We start from the raw sequence: 22,794 nt of genomic DNA on the forward strand, positions 1-22,794 counted from the left end.
TGTGTTGTGTCTCAGTCTCCTCAGTGCTGCTGGCTGAGCTGTTCCACTGGGAGCAATGATCCCAGCAATGCTGGCTGTTTTCTCCTGGGACACATTCAAAAATTGCCCCTCTGCCCTGTGTCCTTTCTTGTCACTCCACGCAGGTGAACGTCTGGTCATGAGTTGTTCAAGTGGTGATAAGAGCAGCAGAACAGCCTGAGATAATGTCTATAAATATAAGTACAGCCCAGAAGTCAGTTCTCTCGGAGCCTGATCTCTCTCTTTTTTATAAAGCCTGATTTTTGGGAATGTTTTAAACAAAATAGGTTTATTATTATTTCTGAACCTTGTAGCTGTGAGAATGGAGATCAAGGGACACAATCCCTGTTCCATCGCAGAATGAACTGGTGACTTGCAGAGCATGGGGTGGTGGAAGCACAAACCAGACCCCCAAATCCTTGCAGAAATGCCCAGAGTGGGGATATCGCATGGCTCTGCAGGTCAGTGTGGGTCAGGGTGGCGGTGCCCAGGAGTCTCCCGGGAGCTGCCAGCTGGTGCAGGACCCGCTGCACGGTGCCCAGCCCGGAGCGGGAGCGATGCGCGTTGCTCCCGGCACCGAGCGCTGCGGATCGCTGCTGGAGCCGCGGCGATGCTCCCTGCGAGCTGTGTGACTCAGCTGGCCCCTGCCCAGCCCGCTGCGCCCTTATCGAGGGAAACTCTGAAATCATCCGTGCAGGGAGCGAGCGTCGGAACCTGCCCTGCCTGCGGAGCGGGGAGATGCATGGGAAGGCTCCGCAGATCATGGGATGTCTCCGTGGGGATTGCTCGTGCTCTGCCCTGGATAAGAGTCCGTTGTTTTCATGTTTGTTTTCCCCGTGTCCGTCCTGCCTGTGCGGCGGGGAGCCGCGGATCTCGGAGCACGCCCTCTCCTGCCGCTCACGCCAGAGCGCCCTGCCAAAATCGCGCTCGGCTGCTCTGGGAACCGGGCTCTGCTGGCCTGGAGCGCTGCAGGCACCTCTGCAGCCATGAAAGCATCTCTGCAGCCCTGCAGGCACCTCTGCAGCCCTGCAGGCATCTCACAGCTCTGCCCCCCCCCCGCTCCTGATACCCCTGGGAACGCGGCTGCTGCCCCTCCCTGACAGCTCACTCCTCCCAAGGGACGGGAAAATCCATTTGTTTTGCATGTCTCAGCTTTGTGTGTTTTTATTTTTCAAAGCGTCTCCTTCATTCCCTAGCCCGAGGATTTGTCCCTAGGTTGGTGTTCTGACTGGCTTCTGTGAGACAGTGATGTAAACAGGTGTATAAATAAGTGCAGCAGCCAGTGCCTCACCCTGCTTCCAGCTGGCTGCCTGCTTGGCTTCCAGCCCCAAAGTGTCACAGCCACATCTCAGCTATCACTGCCATCCCCAGGGCTCAGCTGACACTGAGCCATCCCCAGGGCTCACCTGCCACTGCCATCCCCAGGGCTCACCTGGCACTGCCATCCCCAGGGCTCAGCTGACACTGAGCCATCCCCAGGGCTCACCTGCCCATCCCTGCTGCAGGGACAGTCATCCAGCATTATGTGTGCTGGGAGTTCTCAGGAAAGCTGCTGAGTTCTGTTGCCCTGGAGCCTCCCATGTGGGGTTTGGGAGCTGCTGGCTGCCCAGCACAGGAGTTGGTCACCACTTCCAGCAGCAGCACCAGTGCCCACAGAGCTGGGCACTGCCCCCCAGCTGTGGCTCTCCCTCCTGTGCCCAGGTTCACTGCACTCCAGGGCAGTGCTGAACAATTCCCTGGTGTGCTAACAGTTGGATTTTGACACCAGGTGGTCTGAAATTCCTGCAGGAACAGCCCCATGGTTGGACTTGGTCTGTGCTTCCTCCTTTGTGTCTCTTCTCTACCTCTGTGACCCTGGGAGCTTTTGTTTAAAAAACAGTTGCATTATTTCTTACTGCGCATTTCATCACTTTTGCCGATTTCTAAGACCTCTCATCTTTTCTTAACTTCCATTTCAGCTGGCCACGTGTTCTGGGCTGGCTGCCCTGTGTCTCTTTCCAGATTTACTGAAGTAACTCCTCCAGCTTTGCAGGGCTGCAAGGTTGATTTGGAAGGCCAGCAAAATGCTGAAGGGGAAAGTATTATTCTCTGAGAAGCTGAGGCTCCCAAAGTGCAGTTCTACCCATGGCTTATCCTGAGGAGCACTAGGGAAGTGCTTATGCCAGCAGGAGTTTTGCTGCTGTGGGGAAAGCAGGGGTTCCCTGGCTGTGCTGCAGCTTCCTGTGCTGCCCTTGTGTTTCAGAAGCAGAAACCATTTAAAAAAAATTCATCCAACACGCTGTCCCTTGTAAAAATATTAAACATAAAGCCCAAAATGCTGCTCTCTAGGAAACCAGTACAAGCCAACAAGTGTCACTGGGAGAATGGTGTGTTCCATGTCTTTGCTTTGAAATGTGGCTGTGCTGCATGATTCTCATCCTGCTCAGTGGATGTGTCACTGTGGAGGTCTTGGGAAGAAGATGCTGGATAATTTAATCCAAGGGAAGGTGAGAGTGCATCCTTCTCCCAAAAGCTGTATCCCACATCACTCACTCCCAGTTTTCTCCAAAACAGGCCAATATACCCCAAAACTTTGTTGTCCTTCCAGTCTGGCTTGGTTGCTTTGTGTTTTGGTTGGGTTTTTGGGCTGATACGTTACCAAACTTCCAATCTGTGAGGAGACCCGTGATCTCCTTGTGCTCCAGGCATCCAGGAAAGCTCCTCTGTGTGTTTTACTGCCTCGAGCTTTCAGGTGCAGCCTCCTAACCTTTGGCAGCTCTTCTGGAGCAGGGCAGGTTTGGCAGAGCTGGTTTCCTTCAGGCAATGAGGGAGATAAAGCAGGCGTGAGAATTTTATGATAAGTGTGAGCAATTCTTCTCTGGGTCCTTGGGTATTTAATTTAACAGTAAATAAGAAAATAAGCCTGTCAAGCACGTTTGGGCACTTTACACAAGGCTGGCTGGACAAAGAGAAGAATTAATGAGAATGAAAGACTGAAGTTTAGGTCAGGAAATATAAACTGTGGAGGGTGGGGGGAGGCTGGGAGGGGGATGTGTGAGTGGAGGTGATGGTCCAGAGGGCAGGTAACCAGCTTACAGAGCTAAAGGTCACTGGTTAGGGAGAGGTACTGAGAAATGTCTTTACTGGGAGCACAGCCCTGTTTTTCTGCCTGGAGCCTGGGCTGGACTGGCTGTGAGAGGGAAGCAGCAGCTTATGAACAACTCAGTCAATGAAGAGCTGATTAGGAGAGGTAAATGTGTGACAGAGTGTGAGACATCCAGTAAATTCCTTTGCAAGAGATTTGTAAAGCACAGCTAAATATAGCAAGTTATTTTTAGCAGTTCATGCAAGCCACTTACTCCTGGCAAGTGGCAAACCCGTGTCAGTATGGGAAAAATGGCCTTTGTCCAATGTGTCAGGATTTCTGAGTCCCCACAGAGCCTTCAGGGGCACTTGCGGACGCTCTCCCTGGGTCAATGCCAGGCACTGCCTGTCCTGGGCTGCTCTGTAATTCCCTAGTGGTGAGCATCTCTCCTCTCTGCAGCACCAGGAGGGCTGGGTTCCTTGCAGGATCCTCTGTGGATTTGGCATTACCTAGAAGGCTGACCAAAAGATTATTTTTTTATCCTCATCTGAGAAAACCGACCTGTTTCTGTGTTTGAGCAGCTGTCGAGTATTTGAGAGTGTTCCATGAGTCAGGGATTGTTACTCCTGGTGCTGATGGCACATCTGGGCTCAGTGGGGGGAGCTCATGGCTTTCCAGGATGAGGTGTTTTTGTGGGACAGAGATTGGGGACTTCATGCAGGTGGTACAGACAGTGTAAATCCAAAAGCTTAGAGCAGTCTGGCCCTTTGGCTACTTACTTTGTGTGCTCCTAAAACTATTTTTTTGTGTGTGTTCCTAAAACTTTTTTTTTTTTTTTTTTTTTTTTTTTTTTTTTTGTGTGCTTCTAAAACTCTGCTGCAAGGACAGAGAATTCCCAGGAAGCAGTGGGTCAGGTACTGTGTCCAGAATCTCATCCCCAGGGTGGTGATGGTGTTCAGCTCCATCTCCTTAGTGATGCAGCTCCCTGAGGAATTCTTTGGCAGGAGTTGGCCACAATGGGCACATTATTTTCCCCTCAGGAATCACAGCCCTCTCTCTGCATGCTGGGAAAAGTGGCATTTCTCATGCTGTACATATGCACAGCTCTTCACCAGGGAGGAGAAAATCATCCAGAGGGACCATTGGTAGGAAATCTAGGTGTGTCCTCAGCTGTCAGGATCTTGCACAATTTCCCTGACAAAAATGGATTTCCAGGGTTCAGATCCTAACCTGAAAATCTTCATGTCTTTAAATGCTCTTGTTTAAGGGCAGAGTGAACTTTTATTTTCTTTTGTTTGCTTATTTGAAAAGAAAGTGTGTGGCTGGCTTTCATCGTTCTGTTTTCAAGTTGGAGAAGAAAAAAGCAAAATGCAGAGATGATTTCCTGCTTAGCTTTGCTCTGGTTATTTGCACTGCCATGGTCAAACCCGGGCTGTGTTTTCCTTATTGATTCCTTATGGGTTTTATTCATGGGTTGCTGAAGCTGTGACTGAGTTGCTCTGGTACTGCAATCTGTGGCTCAGGCAGATACAGAACCTCAGGAATTGCTTTTTCCCCTGTGGAAAAATCATGGGGGTGAGGGTGCTGTGCTGGGGTGATGTGTACCCTCCACACCTACTCTCCTGCACAACTGGAGATGTTGGTTTTCAAAGTGTTTATTTCTAAAAATCCCTGTGGTGTTAAATGAGGCAGCCCAGGCAGGGCCCTCCTGTCCTGGCTCAGAGATCCTGCTGGTCCCCATTGCTGTCACCACTTGGTTGTCACAGCCACTTCTATTTCCTTGTGCTCAGGGACATGGTTTCCTCTCTTGGGAACAGAGGACCATTGCAGTCACACAGACTGTGTCCTCTGGGTTGCAATTAGTAGAGCTAATTAAGGATGTGCACCTGTGACACCTTGAGCATTGCAGACCCTCAAGCAGCACTACTGTGCCCCATTTTCTGGTCATGTCTGCTCACCCTGCTCCCCTGTGGTTCTCTCCTGGGGTGGTGGTTTCCTTCTGGTTTAAATTATAAGAACTGGAGGAAGAAGAAGCAGCACAGCCTGGTTTGGGGCTCTGCTTGTGTTTGTGTTCTGTCAGAGATCTGTGGCTTTTGCAGTGGCAGCAGCACTTTTTTGTTTGTGGTTTTTGGTTACCTGTGGTTGCTGTCAAAGGTTGACATGAGAATTGTAGGTACTTACTGAGCAGGCTGTGAGGCACATCCTTCCAGAGCTGCTGCTTCTGGGGGTGTGTTTATCCACACATAAAGACAGCCCTGAGCTCTCTGTGTGCCTCCTGAGGCTGCCACTGGTGCTCCAGCCCTGCAGCCCAGCTGGGACCACTGTGCAGGGATCCAACTTCATTTTGACTCGAAGAGTAAATTATTGTAACCACAAATGGTAAAACTTGGCATAGCTTCCTGATGCTGGAAGGGAGAGGAGTCCTTGAGGATTCCTATGAAGTTAATTTTGGTGTGTTTCCATGGAAACAGGCTGAGCAGGCAGGGTCCTTGGGGTAGTGCTGAGCCTTGGCGTGCAGTTTGCAGGGTATTCCAGCTTGGAGCATGGCATTACTCCTTCATCCTTGGGTCATGCTGCTGGGGGAGCAGGACAGGCCCTGCAGCCTCCTCTTCCTCCTGCCAGGCTCTGAGGGTGCAGAGCAGGAGCCTTTGGCAACCAAGTGTTTGTCCTGGGGGGGGGAATAACATTTCCGACGGTTAAACAAGGGAGATACAGACGTGTCTCTCCCAGCGTGGGATGGAGCCCTGCTCTTCCACACAGCAAATCTCTTCCTGCTGCCTCCTTCCTGTGCTCAAGCCTCTTTCCTGTGGCCATGGCTTATCCCTTTCTCCCCAGCCCCGCTGCCCTGCCCCATCACTGGTGTCACCACTGCCATTCAGGTGTCACTGAGGGAAGGGAATGCATCCCACTGAGTGTCTGTGAGCACTGACACCAATTCTCTGCTGGGCCCTGCAGGGACACAGCCCCTGAGTGGGAACACCCTCTGTTCCCAGGGTGCCAGCAGTCAGCCAGCCCCCTGCTGCATCCCCATAGCTGTCTCATGGTGCCAGAAGTCAGCCAGTCCTGTGCTGTGTCCCCAGAGCTGTCCCATGGTGCCAGCAGTCAGCCAGCCCCCTGTTCTGTCCCAGTCTGTCCCAGAGCAGTGTGACAACGATGCTCTGTGCATGCACACAGGAGCTGTGTCAGGAGCCAATGTTCAGCCAAGGCTCTCTACGTGTGGCAGTGGAGCTGTGCTGCTCTGGAGAGGCCTGGTTTCCATTAAGAGCTCCTCCAGAGCCCGCCAGGCACGTATGGTACAGGCCCACCCCCCTCTCCTTGTCTCCCTCCTTCTCCCCTGGGCTGGCAGGGACACATGGCACATGGAGACCCTCTGTCCCTGCCAGGTGCCACCCGTGGGACCTGCCTGTGCTGCCCTGCTCCTGGCTCAGAGGCACACTGGAGCCATAGTGCCTTGTCACTGGTCCCCAGCCAGCACCCAGGTGGGGACAGACAGACAGACAGACAGACGGATGGATGCTTGCTGGGGGTGCTGCTGCTTTCAGAGGGGCTCAAGGGCACACACACTGGGCTGGAGGTGTGTTGGAGGGAGGGATTGCAAATCACCTTTGGCCAGCACTAGGGGAGGGGCTGGATGGGGCCACAGCAGCTCCAGGGATGGTGCTGGGGATTTGCAGGGGGATGAACAAAGATTCCCCTGAGCAAGGGCTGAATGAGCCTCCAGCCTGGCCTGAGTGAGCACTGGGGCACTGAGGGGGAATTATTTGCTGAGGTTTTCCATCAAGTCAATGCCATCGTTCTGTGTGAGAGTTCACCATTTACGTGCTCCAGCCCCTGGCAGCTGGGGCTAAATAGCAACATTCAGGCCTGAATCTGCCCATTCAGGAGCAAAGGTTTGACCCAGGGGAGGGAGCTGCTGAACAAGGCTTTTGAGGGAGAAGCAGGGCTGTTCTCTGAGCCACCCCAAGGACTCCACAGTCCCCCCACCCCTGCCTGCCCAGGACCCTGGGGAGGGGCAGGAGCTCCTGACCTGGGGACAGGGAAAGCAGGGCAGTCTGGGGACCTGCTGGTATCCCAAACAGGCCACTTGATTTATTTTCCCCAACATTCATTTTAATCTTGTCCAATTTTTCTCTCCTCTGCACAGCAGCATTTCAAAACATCCTATGATTGCCACCACAGTTTTATTTTCAAATCGAAAAAACCCATCCATGTACCTCAAATTCTTATATACAACAATCATGGTGCTGGTTTGGCAAAGCAGAGGTGGGAGCTGGTTGCCTGTAATGTTTGTGCCAACATGTCTTCCCCATTTGTGATTTCATTAATTTCTGAAAGTGCACTGCCACAAAGGAGTCCAGCCTGAGACTGTGCCTGTAGCTGGAGTCCCAAATTAGGGAAAGCAGCAATGTAAATCAGAGTCTAACATTATTCCTTTGCTTTGCTTTTTGTTGCCTACATCCCAGTCTCTGAGGTCAGGCAAGTGCAGCCTCCCTCTGTTTGTATCTCAGGAGCTGTTGTAGCTTTGAGCAGGATGCTGGGTCGTGCTGTCCCTGCTGGCCCTGGGTCAGGCTCTGTTGTGGTGTCACTGTCACGTCCCAGGGCCCCTCTGCCAGCGCCAGCAGACGCCGTCCAGCCACATCCTGCAGCCACACAGGGTGCAAACACACAAAGCATCCTTTGGGCCAGAAACTTCTCTGGAAGGTCCAAAAATAATTTGGACTGAGCCACAGAAAACATCAGGCAATTTCTTTGCTTCCAGCCCAGCCTGTTCCTCACCAGCAGGTCCCAGGGTCATCTGTGGGTGCCCAGCAAGCCCAGCTGGGCCCCTGGCTCAGCTCTGTGCTCTGTGGCACTGTCCTTCCCTCGGGGCCTGTCTGTGTCCATGACCCACAGAGGGATGGTTATTTTTAGTCCTGCCTTTTTCCTCACATTTATTTTCTGACTCTACAGATTTTTCTCCTGTATTATGAAACAATTCCTGTGAACAGTGGCCAGCCTGTCCCACAGCCCCTGTGCTCCAAGGAGCTGTGCTGGTGCACACAGAGCCCTGCTGTATCTCCTGAGTGTTTTCCTGCAGGGAAGTGTGTCAGTGTCCCTTCCTGTCTGTGGCTGGACACAAGGCCATCGATCAGTAGTATTGTGTGGTGCATCCATTAGTGCTGCAGAAGCTTTTTCAGAGAGAGAAAAAACCCAAATCCAAAGCTCTCTGCAGCCTCTGAGGGTTATTAATGCTGCAGCAGTTTCTGCAGGGCTGAAATTCCCAATGTATATGGATTTTCATAACTACCTTCCTGTGGTCTTGTTCCACTCAGGATAAATTGCTAAGATGTGCAGCTTCTGTAGAAATATTGCATAAACCCCAGCTGATTGCTCTGTCCTTTTTCAGGATATTCCTCAGCAGTGCAGAAGTTCTCCCAGACTCTGCAGTCCTTCCAGTTCGACTTCATCGGTGACACACTGACAGATGATGAGATCAATATTGGTGAGTTCTCTGCTTTTTGAAGCTGGCTTCCAGTAACTGGACCAGGCTCCCTCTCTAGGAATCAGCCTGCCTGATGGTTTTATAGCAGCCTCAGGAGCTGGCTTGCAGGCAGCTCTTCCAGAGTTTATTTTATGAAGCTGAACAGTCACGGGTCGAGTTTCACGTTCCCAATTCAGCGGATAATTTGCAGAAGTTTTCCATGGCTCCAGGCCTGCTCCCTGCTGCCAGGTGCTGGGGGGGAGGCAGCATATGCTGACCTCCCAGCCAGCCCCCCTTCCTGGTGCTGCAGTGGGTGCTGTTCCCAGAGCTGCACTGGAAAGGTCTCACAGGAATAAACTGCCCCACGCTGCCCTGCAAAGGCACCAGGCTGCAAACTGCTGGGACAAAGGTTGCTGCATGTGTCTCAAATGGAAAACAATGGCTGTCTGTGCCCTGGGCAGCCTTGCAGGGCTGCTCCCTGCACATCTGTTTGGGGATTAGTGATCCTGGAGCTGTGTTACATCCCTGCCCTCCCCCAGCACAGCTCTGGGAGTCACTCAGCATCCATGGCCAGGGGGACTGGATTGAAGGCCCTTTAATGCCCCAAACCCCCACATTTCACATTAATCTGCTCTTGGCTTAGCGGGGTGAGTGGACCCTGCAGGGGTGATGGGGGCTGCAGGAGGGACAACAGGGGATCCTCAGCCCCTGAGGTTCTGACCCTGCCCCATCAGACAAAACACTTGGGCCACCTGCCTGAGCTGAGGGGTTGGGGCTTCCCATGGGCTCAGAGGGCATTCTTCAGGCAGGAGCACAGGGCATTCCTGGGGTGGGGCACAGGGTCTTTTCCAGGCTGCTCCCAAGGGCTGTAGGGGAAAAAAGGAAAACCAGCTTTTGTCAGGCAGCAGTTGAAGAGTGTCAGCAGTGTGACATTGCTGGTGTCAGGTCTCTCAGCTGCTGTCAGAAGGGGAAGGAAGTAGAGCCTGTTGTGTTTAAAGCCATGTGAAGCACATTGCAGCCTGCCCCTCCAAGGCTTGTTTCCTTTGTGGAAAGTCTCTGGGTGGAGATGAGTCAGCCTCTCAAATCTAATGGCAGCAGAGGTGCTGAGCTTCCAAACACACGTGGGTCAGGGAGGAGAGAACTCTGCCATGTAAATGCCTCTCCTGGGAGCTGAGGGGTCTGAGGCAAACAGCCATGCAAGTAAAGGAGGGTCCCTCCTCTTGGCTGGAAGGGACAAAGCTCCAACAAGCAAGCAAGGCTGCCGGGAAGGACAGAGGTTGGATAAAGGGAGAGCAAGAAGAGATCATAGCAGATGTAAAACTCTCTGTGGTGAAAGGAGCATGTTTCCCTTCAGTTTTGCTGGGGAGTATTTGTTTTGCTTTTTCAAGAGGTCCCTAGTTTCCCTGTGAAGAAGCCTGGGCTGTGTTCCTCCTCCCACCCAAGCCCTGGAGTGCCTGCAGGGGTTGAGGTTTCCTTGTTCCTGACACAGCAGTGGGGCGTTGACTCTCGTAGCAGCTTCCATCTCCTGCCGGGGTGCCAGGGATCTGCGTGGGAGTGCAGAGCTCATTTGATGTGCAGGATATGGGAGTGAAGCACAACACTAACAGGCACTTCTGTGCTCTGCAAGAGAACGTGTCTGGGTTGTAAATGGAGCTAAAGTCACGCTGCTCTCTCGTTGTGTGGGCGCAGAGCAGCCCAGCACCCGAGGGAGTGGCAGCAGGGACACTGCAGGTGACAGTCAGGACACTGGGTTTATGTTGTCTGTTGTGAGCAGCACTTTGGGGACATGAAAACTCGTGTTACCCCACAACTGTGGCCCCTCCTGTGCCCCTCCTGCAGCTCCTCCACTGTCACCTGGCAGGACCCAAATCAGCAGCTCCTGCAGAGATGAAGGGGCAGTGAAATGGGATGGCATGTTTTTCCCTCCCAGGCATGAAAACCTGGAATCCTCTGGCTGTAAGGACCTTCCTGGAGCACTTCTGGCTGCCCAGCAGTCACTCTGGCATTTCCAGGTGTCAGTTCCCAGGTGTGGCTGGGCAGAGCGTGGCTGCTCGTGCTCCACAATACCCTGCAAGGGCTGGCAAATTCTGACCCAGGCCAGTAGCACAAATCCACCCTGCTGCTCCCAGGCACTGCTGGCAGCAGGATCTGAGCCTTGTGTGTGGTGCAGGCTCAGACTCAGTGGGCTGTTCTGTGACTGGGGCCATGAAACATGTTCCTGGGCTCTTCCTGTAGGACAAAGGGGAAAAAACAGCTAGGGAACATTTTAGGCACTGGCATGTTCCCTGTATGTTTGGGGCTGGATTCTCTTTCTCCCTGTCATAATTTCTTCCTGGCTCAGGCCTGTGGTGTCCATCATCTGTTCATCATCTCCACCATCCTGGAGAGCCCCAGTGACAGCCCCTGTGGCCCTGGGTGTGAGCACAGTGAGCTGTAGGGCCATGCACTGCTGGGTGCTGGAGAGCTCAGAATTCCTGACTCATCAGGAAGGTCTGTTGTGCCCCTGCCAGCTGAGGACCCATCACGAGGCTGCAGTTGTTCCCTTTTGTGTGTCTGGGCAGCTGCAGAATGAATCCTCAGGCTGGACTTCAGCAGGTACCTCTCCAAGGTGTCACTGTGGATGAGGAGAGAGGGCCCTCAGCTTGCACAGAGAGCACTGGAGAACCTCTCCCTGCCCTGTGGGACAAGCTAATCCTGTGCCTGCCTTGCTGTACACCTGCTGTGCCCCTCGTGTGCTGCCCTGCCCAGCCCAGTGTGCTGCAGGGAGGGAGGGTCTGAACTGCAGAGCTCTGGGGCTGACAGAGCCACTCTGGGATGTTCCACCAGGGCAAGAGGGAGCTTGGCACCCACCAGACCTGTCCTACACTGTGCTGAGCTGGCTGGAGCTGTGGGAAACTCTCCCAGCTAACTCCCAGGTAGTTCCCAGGCACACTGGGGTGATCAGGTTGTTCCTCCAGGCACCCAGCACACAGCCACCCTACCTGCATGGGCAGGTGTTTGCCCAGCCTTGCCTTGCAGCCTGCAGAGGTGGGAGTTTGGCTTGGCCCTGTCAGTGCTCTGCTGCTGAGAGGTTTCCTTCCCTGTGACAAATTCAGCTCCTTCCCAAGTTCTCTTTTGATGGAGAGAGGCTGCATGTGAGGGACTAGACTCCTACCTAGACTTTTATTTCCCCAGGCTAAATTATTCTTATTTCAGTTTGTTAAAGAAAAGTTTTGTGCTATTTTTATTGTAGTTGAACTCCAACTGCTTATCAATGAGATCTTTTTGTTTCACTTCTAACATTTTGGGGAGTGGTGTCAGTGTCTGTGACCATGTCTACACCTCCTGCCTTTCCTCCTGTACGTGAACTTTGTGCTTCCTAGTGCTGAATGTGATTGTCATTCCAGGCCATTTTCAGGACACACTTGTCCTGGTCCTGGCAAGCACCTGCAGCTCTTCCTGGGACAGAGGTGCCAGGCCCATCCTGGTGCTGCTGGCAGCCCTGTCCTGCCCACAGCTCCCACTGTGGCAGCTCCTGTCCTGCTGCAGGCCCTGGGGATGGCAGCTGCCTTCCCCCTGTTTGGCCTTTCCCTGCATTTGCCCCTTCTCTGCTGCCTGTATTGCCATCTCTAAAACACAATTCCTAATAAAAGCTAATTAACATTCTCTTACCTTCCCAGGCCTTCACTCCTTCTTACCCTGGATAGGAGATCCTCCTCCCCCTTGCATAAATAAATAAATGCCCCTCAAGGCCAGTGTGCACCTGGCATTGCCTCGTGCAGTTTCTGCCAGAAGGGCCCTCTCTTCTGGGTTTTTTTGCCAGCCTTTAGACAGCCATGCTGGGGGTGCAACCACCCTGGGGTGTCCTGATGTGTGTCCCACACTCTGGTGCCACATCCAGCTCCACTGACCAGCCTCTTCTTTTCTTACAGCTGAGTCCTTTAAGGAGTTTGCAGAGCTGCTGCAGGAAGTGGAGCTGGAGAGGTCCATGATGGTAAGGAGATGGGAACTGGGCTCTGTCATTCCTGATACAGCTAAATTCCAAATCACAGCCCCAGCATCCTGTGCCTCAGTGTGAGGGAAGCTGGGAGCACTGGGAATGTGCTTTGTACTCATCTGGTGCCCTGGGCCCTGAGCATGGGGCAGGCACAGCAATAGGTTTGGGGGCTGTGGCTCTCCCAGCCAGTAGAGGCAGGCACAGAGCCCCAGGCCTTGCAGCTGGAGGGGCTGCAGTGTGTGCACACTGCTCACCAGCTGCTTCTTTGGTGAAGGGTTCAAGAATAAGAAGTGTTTTCACTCAGTTTTTGCTGGGTGCAGGAAGGCAGATGTCCCTGAGCCCATCTGTGCCCATAGAGCTCCTGCAGCACAATGCACCACCATCAGCTTCCTGCTGATGTGCCCTCAGCTCTCCAGGGCTCCTGCAGAGCCAGTGCTGGCTTCCCATTTCACTCCTAATTCCAGGAAAAACACGAAGGTTGGGCTCGGTGGAGAGCTCACAGCGTGCCAGGAATGTGCTGCTTGGCTCTGCACTCCCCTGCCTCGTGCAGCAGCAGGAGCTGCTGCCAGGCTGGGCTGGAGGGTCCATGGGCAGGCAAGGAACAGCAGGAAACCAGGAGAGCACTGACATACTTCTCTATTATTATTTACATCCCAGGTACAGGCTTCTTTAACAGGGGGGGGAGCACTGGAAGGTCTTGTTTCAGGGATTATGGACACTGTCCAATTTTCAAGGTTGGGGTTTTTTGTTCTCTGCTTGTAGGACCAGTTCTGTTTCACAGCAGCTCCTTCAGGAGGTTTCACACTCATGTGTTCATCAACTTTAAATTCTCTGAAGGGCTGTGGCTGAGTGGTGTCCTGTCCCCTTCTCTTCCCTTCTCCCTCCCTTGGGACAGAGCCTGTCAGGGAAGTGGGGATGGGAGGAGACAGCAGGTTGGTCCCAGTTTCAGCCTGAAGCCAGTGATACAAACTGGGATGAGTTTTCATATGGATTCATGGTAAAGGTGTGAGAGCACCATGCAGGAAAGCATCTCTCAGACATGAGACAGGAGTGGAAGAGACACAGGCAGGCTTTCCCTTTCCCCTGGCAGCTCCTATAAGAGATGACCTTTGAGACAAGGGAAATCCATCTTTTATTTGAGAGCAGCCTTGTTAAATGGGGTGGAGGATACCCCCCCATCATCCACAAGATGCCCCCAAAGCCTCCTGGGCTGTGCTTGGGGTTTGCTGTGTGTCACCCATGGGGAAGAACAGGAACAGATGGTTTAGGTGAATTCACCTACAGACAGAGAGGTTTCCAGTCAAAAACATTAAAATCTCAGAGTTCTTGGCTTCTAGCCCTGTTCAGCCTCTGTTTAGGGGAATATTGATTAGCATCCTGCAATTAAAATGCTTTTTCTTTGCACTGTAGGTGCAGAATGCAAGTGATTTGCTGATCAAACCTTTGGAAAACTTTCGGAAGGAGCAGATAGGGTTCACCAAGGTAAGGCTTGTTTGTTTGTTTTCAATGTAAACAGATTTGTTTTCTGTTACTGTGCTTGAATTCAGATTTTTCTCCTGTTGTTGTTAACAAGCAGGCAGTTGCTCTACTGCATTCTGACTTCAGGCACTCAGAAACTCCCTGTTCAATGCTGGCTTTCAGCTGCTGGCATGAGGGCTCGTGCTGTGACTTTTAGTCTGATTTTTCAATCATAAGAGACTCCAAAATCTTTTCCTGAATTCTTTGGGTTCTCTCCTGGCTTGATTCCAGCACTGCCTCTGTCTTGAGCAAGGAGTGCTTGTTTCCACCAGGAGATCCTCCTTGCTGCTCTCTCTCCTCTCCCCTTTGTTCACTCTGTGCTATTGAGAATAAAATACTTTCTGCAGAGAAGTGTGCAGTGGAGTGGGAGGGAGGAAGGGAAGGAGGGAAAGCAGGAGAGGCCAGCAGGCAGAACCTGATTATAGTCATAGGGCTTTTGTTATGAAATATTTACATAAAGCATCTAATGAGTCTTTCAGATGGAACAAACTTTTAAAGAAACAAGCTATAAAAAGCAAATTCTGCACATGTGGAGCACAAAAGATCATTTTTCCCTTTTCTGCTATCAAGAAGTCCAGGTTCCATGTTACTCAGCAGCAGTTAAAATGGGCCTGGCTCTGACCCAGCTCTGAAATGGAGATGTTTTGGAGAACACTTGAGGCTTGGATTCAGCCCAGCCCATCTGGAGGCTTTGACGTTTAATAACTCCAGGGTTTGAGAAGAGATACTCGATGGCCCTCCTGCCCTTTGCCATGCCCTGAGGGCTGCTGTGTGGAACCCTCTGAAGAGCTGCAGCCACAAACATGGCAGAGGTGCTGCCCACAGCCCCTGCTCTCGTGTCCTCGGGGCTGTTTTCTCCCCAGAGAGCTCTGAAGGTGTTTAAAGGCCACTTTGCTCACAGCCCAGAGTGTGCTGTGCCCGTGTGCCTGTGTCCTGCTCCAGCAGGCAGAAAGGTCTCAGCAGGGCTGGTGCCATAGCCCCAGCACTGACACAGACCCACCTGGCAGCCTGCAGCCCTTCCTCAGTCCCTGTGCATGGGCAGGGCACTCCAGGTGGGAGCACAGGGTGGTGACAGAGGCAGGGCACTGCTCAGAGCAGCTGGTGAGGTGGCAGAGCCCAGGGGGTTACTGCAGGTGGCTCAGCCATTGTAATTTGGTTTGGGGTTTTGTTTCTTCTGAGGAACAGAAACTGCAGAAGTGCCAGGGCACTGTGGTGGGAAGAGGGCTGTGCTGTGGCTTAGCTCAAGTGCTCCATGCAGAGCTAACAGGACAGCACCTTGCACTGTGCCAGGGATGCACAGGGGGGTACCACTGTCCCCAGTGCCACCCCAAAGCCTGGAGAGGGTGTGAGTTTGGGAGCCAGCCCCAGCCACTCCAGCCCCTTGTCCTCAGCCCTGATGCTTCCCTGCCAGGAGCCTGTGCCACAGTGCTGCTGGGCTGCACCCCCAGGTGTCACCTCGGGCACAGAGCCCTCCTTCACCTGCCAGCCTGCACAGCAGCTCTGGGGCATCCCCACCCAGCAGAAGGTGTGGAGTACAAATGAGGCTCCTCACAGTGTGGGTTCCTCCCATCACTGCTGGGCCTGGCATTGCCCCGTGGACCCTTTCTGGGCTGCAGCAGGGGCAGAGGCTGGGGCTGGGCTGTGGAACAGGCTGGAGACATGACACAGGGAATTTGTGCCCTCTGCTTAGTTTCCGTATTTTGGCAGCGGCGCCTTCTGTGAGATGTTTTCTGTTCCCTTTGCGAGCTGCTGGAGCCAAATAGGAAGAGCCCTTGAATTGGGGCTTTGTGATGCCTCTGGCTGGAGCACAGCCAGTCTGAGCAGCACATCTGAGTCTGCATTCAGCCCTTCTCCCAGGGGGAGTGGAGTCTCCTCGGGGGGCTGTGCTCCCACACGGGGCAGCCCTGGGACCCCTCCAGCCACTCCCTCCTGCCACAGCCCCACGGGGTCACTTCTTCCTGTGACTTGCTGTGCTCTGATGTGCCACATCACAGATAAAAGGGAGGCTCTGGGAGCCCCTGAGCTGACCCATTTCCCAGCTCTGGCACTCATGGCAAGGGGTGAGTGTGGAAAGGAGCTGGTGCATGACTCTGGGGCTCAGCTCTGTGCTGTGGGGCTGGGACACTTTGGGAAGAGCCTGGCCACATTTACTGAGTCAAGGAGGGTTTGAATAAAAATTTTTTATTCTAGTTTCTCTTGGAAGGAGGCAGCTTTTAAAACAAAAACCACAAAGCCAACCAAAAATTCAGAGGGAAAGGCTTGTTTGGATGTACTCTAAGCTGTAGAATAGCTGCAGTGTTTGTCAAAATTTCTTCCATAGGAGATAACATATTCCCAAAAGGTCTTAGGTAATACTGATATTAATTTCACTAATTATAATTTTAAAAGAAAGAGAGGATAATAACTTTTACTTGCTTTCATCTCTGGGGGAGCAGGGCCTGAGGAGCATTTGAGATAGAACTGTTCTTTCTACACCCCTCTTTTAGAACTTTTTAGAAATCTTTTTGAATTAACTGCTGATGCCTCATAAAAATGAACTATGATGATCCTCCATCCACTGCTCTTGCACCCAAACACCCAGGCATGCATGGAGGTGGGGGCTCCCAGCAGGAAAAGTGTGTTTAATTCCTTATGGAGAGGAGAAGTTGCCCTCGTTTGCCACTCACTCATCTCCAAAGATGGGAAATTCAGAGGATCCTAATTAGCAGCTAATGGTTAAGGGGAGTTTTGGCAAGTCTGTTTGTCCCTTTCCCCCTGGTGAGCTGCACCTGAAGCTGCCAAGGGGCTCCAGTGTCACCCCAGTGCTGGTGGCAGTCGGGGTGCAGGCAGGACCCAGCACACTCAGAGCAGCCAGAGCTGTGCTGCATCACCTGGGCCAGTGCTGGGCCACGGGCTCCTGCCCATTCCTGGCCACAGCAGTGCCTGTCAAGGCTCCCAGCATGGGGTTTCTGCAGATCTCCCTCCTGCCTGCACTCGGGATCTGCTCATTTGCTCCCAGTGAGCAATAATCAGAAGGTGGGTGGCTCTTGGATTTGGCAAACCTTAATGAGAACGTGGTGCTGCCCTTTGCTGAATATTCATGAGAAACTAATTTGTGCTCATGTTTCCAGATTGTGCTTCAGTCTGGGTGATTTTTTTGTGTTGTTTTTTTTTTTTTGTCTTGGCTTGCTCTGTTCAGCAGCCAGCTCAGAAGGATTTGTAGGTCATCCTTCTGCTGTTCAGTTATATGCTAATTAGCCAGAGTGGGAGTGATGGCAAACTCCCTCTTAGTGGCCCAAAATGCTGTGCTGCACTGTAGAACTGTCACACATGGGTCCATCTTGGACATCATTCCCAGTCCCTTCAGTCCCAGAAAGAGCTCAGTGCTCCATGTCCCCAGTGCAGGTGTGTGCCCCTTCCTGCCATGGGTGCTGGCAGGGCAGGAGCCACTCCCCAAAGCAGTCTGGCTTCCAGCTCCTGCAGCTTCTCCCAGGCTCTTCCTTTCCCTTCACCAGCCTTTCCCTGGGCAGGGGTGACCCCTCTTCCTCAGAGCCCACCATGTCTGCCCACAGGGAGCTGGTGGCAAAGCTGCTGCCCGGTGGTTTGTGGTCTCCCTGTAGCTGCAGGCTGTGGCCTCCTGTGGCCACACACAGCTTGTGGCCTCCTCCATGGGCCATCTGCACAGCCTCCCACAGCAATGCCACCTCTCCTGGGGACAAGCCAGGAATCACGTGCTCCCAGGCTGCTGCATCCAGAGGAGCATCCCCCTGGCCAGCCCATCCTGCTCCCTGCCCATGGGCTCTGGTGGGCAGCTGTTCCCTTCCCCTGTGCATTCCCACAGCTCCTGGCAGCCTCCCAGATGGACAGCAGGACAGTTTGGTCCCAGCTGTGGTCTGGTGGCCTCTCCACAGGGTGGGGACAGCTGAGTGAGCTGCTTGCTGGTGCTGAGAGGCAGGAGAGGATTCCTGGAGCAGGTTTCAGCCCATTCCTGCAGTGCCTTCAGCTGCTCACCCACAGCTCTGCTGAGGAGCAGGGATGGCACCATCCCTGTGCTGCCACCACCACCTCTGCATGTCACCTTGGTGGACACAGTGGAGCTCTTGGTTGGGTTTGGAGCTTGCTTTCCGTGGCAGCACCTGCTTTCCCATCTCAGAGCCTGCTGCTGGCACAGCCATCTCCTCTGAGCTCATTTTTATGAGGCATCAGCAGTTATTTCAAAAAGATTTCTGAAAAGTTGAGGGGTGTAAAAAAAGCAGTTCTATCAAACCCTTGAGGTTTGGAGGCTCCTCATTAAAATGGAAACAAGGCAAGTTCCTGACTGCTTTAGATGGGGCATTAATGGCACAGCCAGCCCAGGAGTTGGACCTTACAGACACAGGAGCTGCTGCTCTGCAGACACTTTGGCTGCACTGGGTTGGGTTTGCTGAGCAGGGTGTTAGTCACGAGGGTGGTGGTTTGTTCTGCTCCTCCTTCCTGGCCTCAGCCCTGCAGCTGCTGCACTGCTTAAATTAGGATTCACCCTTGGAGGACTCTCTGCTCCTCTGGATTAGATGTAGATCTCTCTGTCCTGATGTGTGAGGCTGCTAACACAGAGTCACAGTCCCTGATATTGCAGGGGGTGACCCCAGAGCATGCACTTCCCTTTGGGTATCCTGTAATTCCAGGGTCTGCAGGGCAGGATATGGAGTTGCTGGGGTGCAAAGTTTTGCTGGGCTGCTCCAGACAGTTCCACATAAGCAGGGGCAGTCAGGCTGGTGCTACTTCCTCATGGTAATTGTGCTTTCACTACAGCCATGTCAGGACTCCTGTGGGGAGAGAATCCTCTTCCCTGGAAGGCAGCTGGCAGGAAAGCTTGTTAGTGTTCTTGGGAGCCACCTGTGTTGAGCCCAGGGGTTTTGGGAGCCCCCAGGCAATCCTGACAGGCAGATGGAATAGTCCTTGCAAGTGGAATGGGGAAGCAAAACTTCAGGCAGGGGAAGCTGTGGTCACTACTGAATTTGTGAGGAAAATTCCCAATACCAGCAGTCTGGCAGAGTCCATCTGCTCTGGTGGTTTGCTTATCCATGCATTTCTGAGTGGGGGGCAAGAGAACAGGATTTCAGGGCTTTCAGGACATAGATGTTCAAAGATACCAGTAATTCCCCAGAAAGCTGGAACTGCTTTCCACTTTCTTGAGCTTTCAAAAGCCAGACTGAGGATCTGAGCATCCCATAGATACCTGCACTGTGTGTACACCAGCTCTCAATTGCTTGGCACTGATGTTGCTGCCAGGCTGGAATTTCCTGATTTTAGTAATTTAGTTGCCTCCCAGGAATCCCTGACATGTCAGATACCATCTGAAGTGGGTTTTTGTCAGCCTGGCCCCTACTCTGTTTGTTTTGTGATTGCCAATGTCACAGTCAGTGCAAGGCAGGAGCCAACAGCCTGGTGCTCAGTTCTGCTGCTCCCTGCCTGCTCTCAGGGCTTTCTTCTGCAGTGTCTCTGCTTGCTGCTCTCCTTCATTTGTGCTCTCTGTGCACTGCTGACAGGCAGATGAGGATTTCCTGCCTGCCTGTTGACCTGTCAGGCTTCTGCTTGCCTTCTGGTACTCTTCAGGAACAAAAGATAAACTCTTTAGAACAGAAAGTTGCCAAAAATCTAATGAACCTTTTCTTGACCTTGACATGTCTCTGACATTGCAGTGTTTGCCCAGTTGTTTCTGGGCTGTGTGAACAGCATGTCAGGAGATGGTGAACAGGTTTTTGATGTATGAGTATGTCTACTGGATATTGAAGAGATTGAGAGAGGAAACAGCACCTCATGATGAGGCTTTTGCCATGATGTTGGCATGAAAAATTATTTCTTGTGCCACAGAGTATTGCTAGACTGGGTCTTGGGTTGTAACTGCATCCAAGGGAGTGTGAAAGCAGAGCAAATAAGAAGTGGCCTTCTGTTCTCTGGCTGGGTTGGCCAAAATTTCTCCATGGAAATACAGAATTGCACAAAGGATCTTGGTGTTGATGCATGTTCTTACATGGAAAATGCCAATAACAGGTTCTGCTTCAACCTCTTGCATCTACAGGAAAGAAAGAAAAAGTTTGAGAAGGATGGTGAGAAGTTTTACTCTATGCTGGATCGCCACTTGCATTTGTCTTCCAAAAAGAAGGAATCTCAGTTACAGGAGGTGTGTATGGAATTTTTCTCAGAGTTAGGTCCAGGAGCAACAGCACCATCTGCCCAAAGCCTGGGCTCTCTGTGAGACCAGGGAAATCAAGCTCATAGTTCTCCTGTGCCTGTTGGATGCTGGGAGTGGCTTTAGACATTGTCCTTGCTTGTTGTCACCTTGATGGTGGCACTGGCACAGCTGGGGACTGGCCACCCTTTCACCTGGGGAAGTGCTCTGGCTGAAAAGTAACCAGTTATCATTTCTTTTGCTGTCCTGGCATCCTGCCTTGCTGCTGGTGCTTTTGGGTGGCTGTGGGGGCAGGCAGAGGGGGTTCCTTCCAGCTGGTTGCAGCAAGGAGGGAAACAGCTGCTCCAGCCCACACCAGAGCAGCTGGATCTGGTCAGATCTGTCAGAGCAGTTGTCAGACCAGCCTGGGAGCATCTCTGCAAGGCAGACTGTGTGTGAGCTCTGGGAGCATTGTGTGCTCCTGCTGCAGCTCCAGAACTGCTGGCTCTGGGACACAGATGGAGTCGGGCAAGAGGGTGGTGATGGAGGCCTTGTCAGGAGAAGAGATTTGTGCTAAAATAATAAATGAGCTTTGGGAAAGCTTTGTCCTTGCAGAGTGAGGAAAGGTTTTGGATCCTTGAATGAAAAGGAGCCAGAAATGGGCAGACTTAGAATGTCCCATGTTCCAGTTTACAGCTGGGCTGGACACCAGGCAGGTTTTTAGTGAGGACACAACTATGTGTGGGCTGGCAGACAAAAGCAAGTCAAATATTTTCAAACTACATGTGATGAATTTTCTTTTTCCACCTTTCCCTCTTTCTTCTAGGCTGACCTCCAGGTGGACAAAGAGAGACACAATTTCTTTGAGTCCTCCCTGGAGTATGTGTACCAGATCCAGGAAGTCCAAGAAAGCAAGAAATTCAGCATTGTGGAGCCGGTAGGAGCTTCCCTTTCTCTCAGTCTCATTGGCTGGTGCTCAGATGTGCTGGCAGTGGCAGGAAGGGATGAATTGCCAGGTTGGATTAGATTCTGTGGGGCAGGAATTAATCCTTCACCCTTGGCTTGGTAACCTTAGTGGTGCTTGCTGGAGCACTGTGAGGCCCCAGCCCTGTTTCTTCTGGCTGTCTGTGCATCCTGAGGAACAGGTTGGACACTGTACAAAGTGTTGTTATGGCTTATTCTGGCCCCCCTGGGTTTGGTAAGTGCTGTCTGTCTGCAGAGGGACAGAGGTGTTACCTGCCCTGCTCACCTGTCCCAGCCTGGCCTGCAGGGTTCCCAGAGTGTGGCTGAGGGCAGGGACCCTGCCCTGGGTCTCCCTGCAGAGAGCAGATGTTTTATTCAGATAAATGTCTGAATAAAGGTTCTATATCTGAATAGATGTTCTGGGTGTTTTATTCAGACAGGTGTGTGGGTGTTAGCTTGGGCTTTAGGGACACTCTGGTGGATCAGCCATACCAAGCCTGGCATTGCAAAGTTGTGAGGAAAAAATAATTGTACATGTAATTTCTGACACCCCACACTCTGTCCACCTTTCCTTCCATTACAAACACAGAAGTTAGGTGTGTCCCTTCCCTCCATTGCAGGTGCTGGCATTTCTCCACAGCCTCTTCACTTACAACAACCTGACAGTGGAGCTGACACAGGATTTCCTCCCATACAAGCAGCAGCTCCAGCTCAGCCTGCAAAATGTGAGTTTCTGCCCAGCTGAAAGACTTTTCTGTGTGACTCCTGTTCTCATTTGGATTTGCACACCTCTGATGGCAAGGTCTTTCCACCCAAGCAGTCTGGGTGGCAGTCTGAATGTTTGTATTGTTGCAGATACAGTTATTTCCTTCTCAGTTATGTGGATTTTCCCCTGTCCTGCATGGGACAGTTCACAGGTCTGTGAAATTGTTTTCTCTGGAAGAGGCCACTGCAGTTGCATCATTTAACCATAATTTCTCTGGAAGGGGCTACTACAGTTGCATCATTTAATCACATGTTTATGTGACTATTTCATGCTGAGCAGTGTAGCAGGATCCTTTGGGAATCAACACCTTTGGGAGGAGAATACATCTGTTACCTGAGCAATGCTGTGAACAGGAGCTCAGGTGCTGCCTCTGCTCCAGCCAGCCTTGAAATGTGCTGAAGTTCTTTAATTAAAGGAACAAGTGGCCTCCCAGCTGTGGGCACTCCAGCACCATCTCTGCACATAATGTGCCTCTTCAGTCATCCCTTAGAGCTCAGTGGCTCTTACAGCCAGTTTCCATGTGGATTTGTGGAGTGGTTTCCATGTTTTGTACCTTGAGAACTGATTAATTTCTCCTACAGCACCTCAGATTTATCTAGGAATAAATAACCTGCAGCTCACTTTTTGCTCATTTTCAAATATGCTTCTGTTTGTTTTCTGTTACCAGACAAGGAACCACTTTTCCAGCACACGGGAGGAGCTGGAAGACCTGAAGAAGAGGATGAAGGAGGCACCCCTAACCTGCAAGCTGCCTGGGCAGCCAACCATTGAGGGCTACCTGTACACTCAGGAGAAATGTAATGGCTTTGGGATGCACCTGGATGCAATAGGGAACGTGCAGGGCTGCCCTGACACAGCCCAGCTGTGGGCTGTACTCAGCTCCTGTGCTCAGCCCTGC

The 22,794-nt window shown here is 52.2% G+C and overlaps 1 protein-coding gene across 2 annotated transcripts in view; it reads left to right on the top strand.

Moving 5' to 3' along the window:
• The window catches only part of OPHN1 (oligophrenin 1), a 48,676-nt gene that overhangs the window by 5,652 nt on the left and 20,230 nt on the right, over window positions 1-22,794 (top strand). For both annotated transcript variants that reach the window (XM_079319218.1, XM_079319217.1), the window contains exons 2-8: window positions 8,469-8,564; window positions 12,455-12,516; window positions 13,930-14,001; window positions 20,078-20,179; window positions 20,994-21,104; window positions 21,751-21,855; window positions 22,564-22,693. In XM_079319218.1, the coding sequence (XP_079175344.1) occupies window positions 8,469-8,564; window positions 12,455-12,516; window positions 13,930-14,001; window positions 20,078-20,179; window positions 20,994-21,104; window positions 21,751-21,855; window positions 22,564-22,693 (678 nt within the window). The remainder of the gene's footprint in view (window positions 1-8,468; window positions 8,565-12,454; window positions 12,517-13,929; window positions 14,002-20,077; window positions 20,180-20,993; window positions 21,105-21,750; window positions 21,856-22,563; window positions 22,694-22,794) is intronic.

Source organism: Erithacus rubecula (assembly GCF_903797595.1).
Source record: "Erithacus rubecula genome assembly, chromosome: 15".
Classification (NCBI taxonomy): Eukaryota; Metazoa; Chordata; class Aves; order Passeriformes; family Muscicapidae; genus Erithacus; species Erithacus rubecula.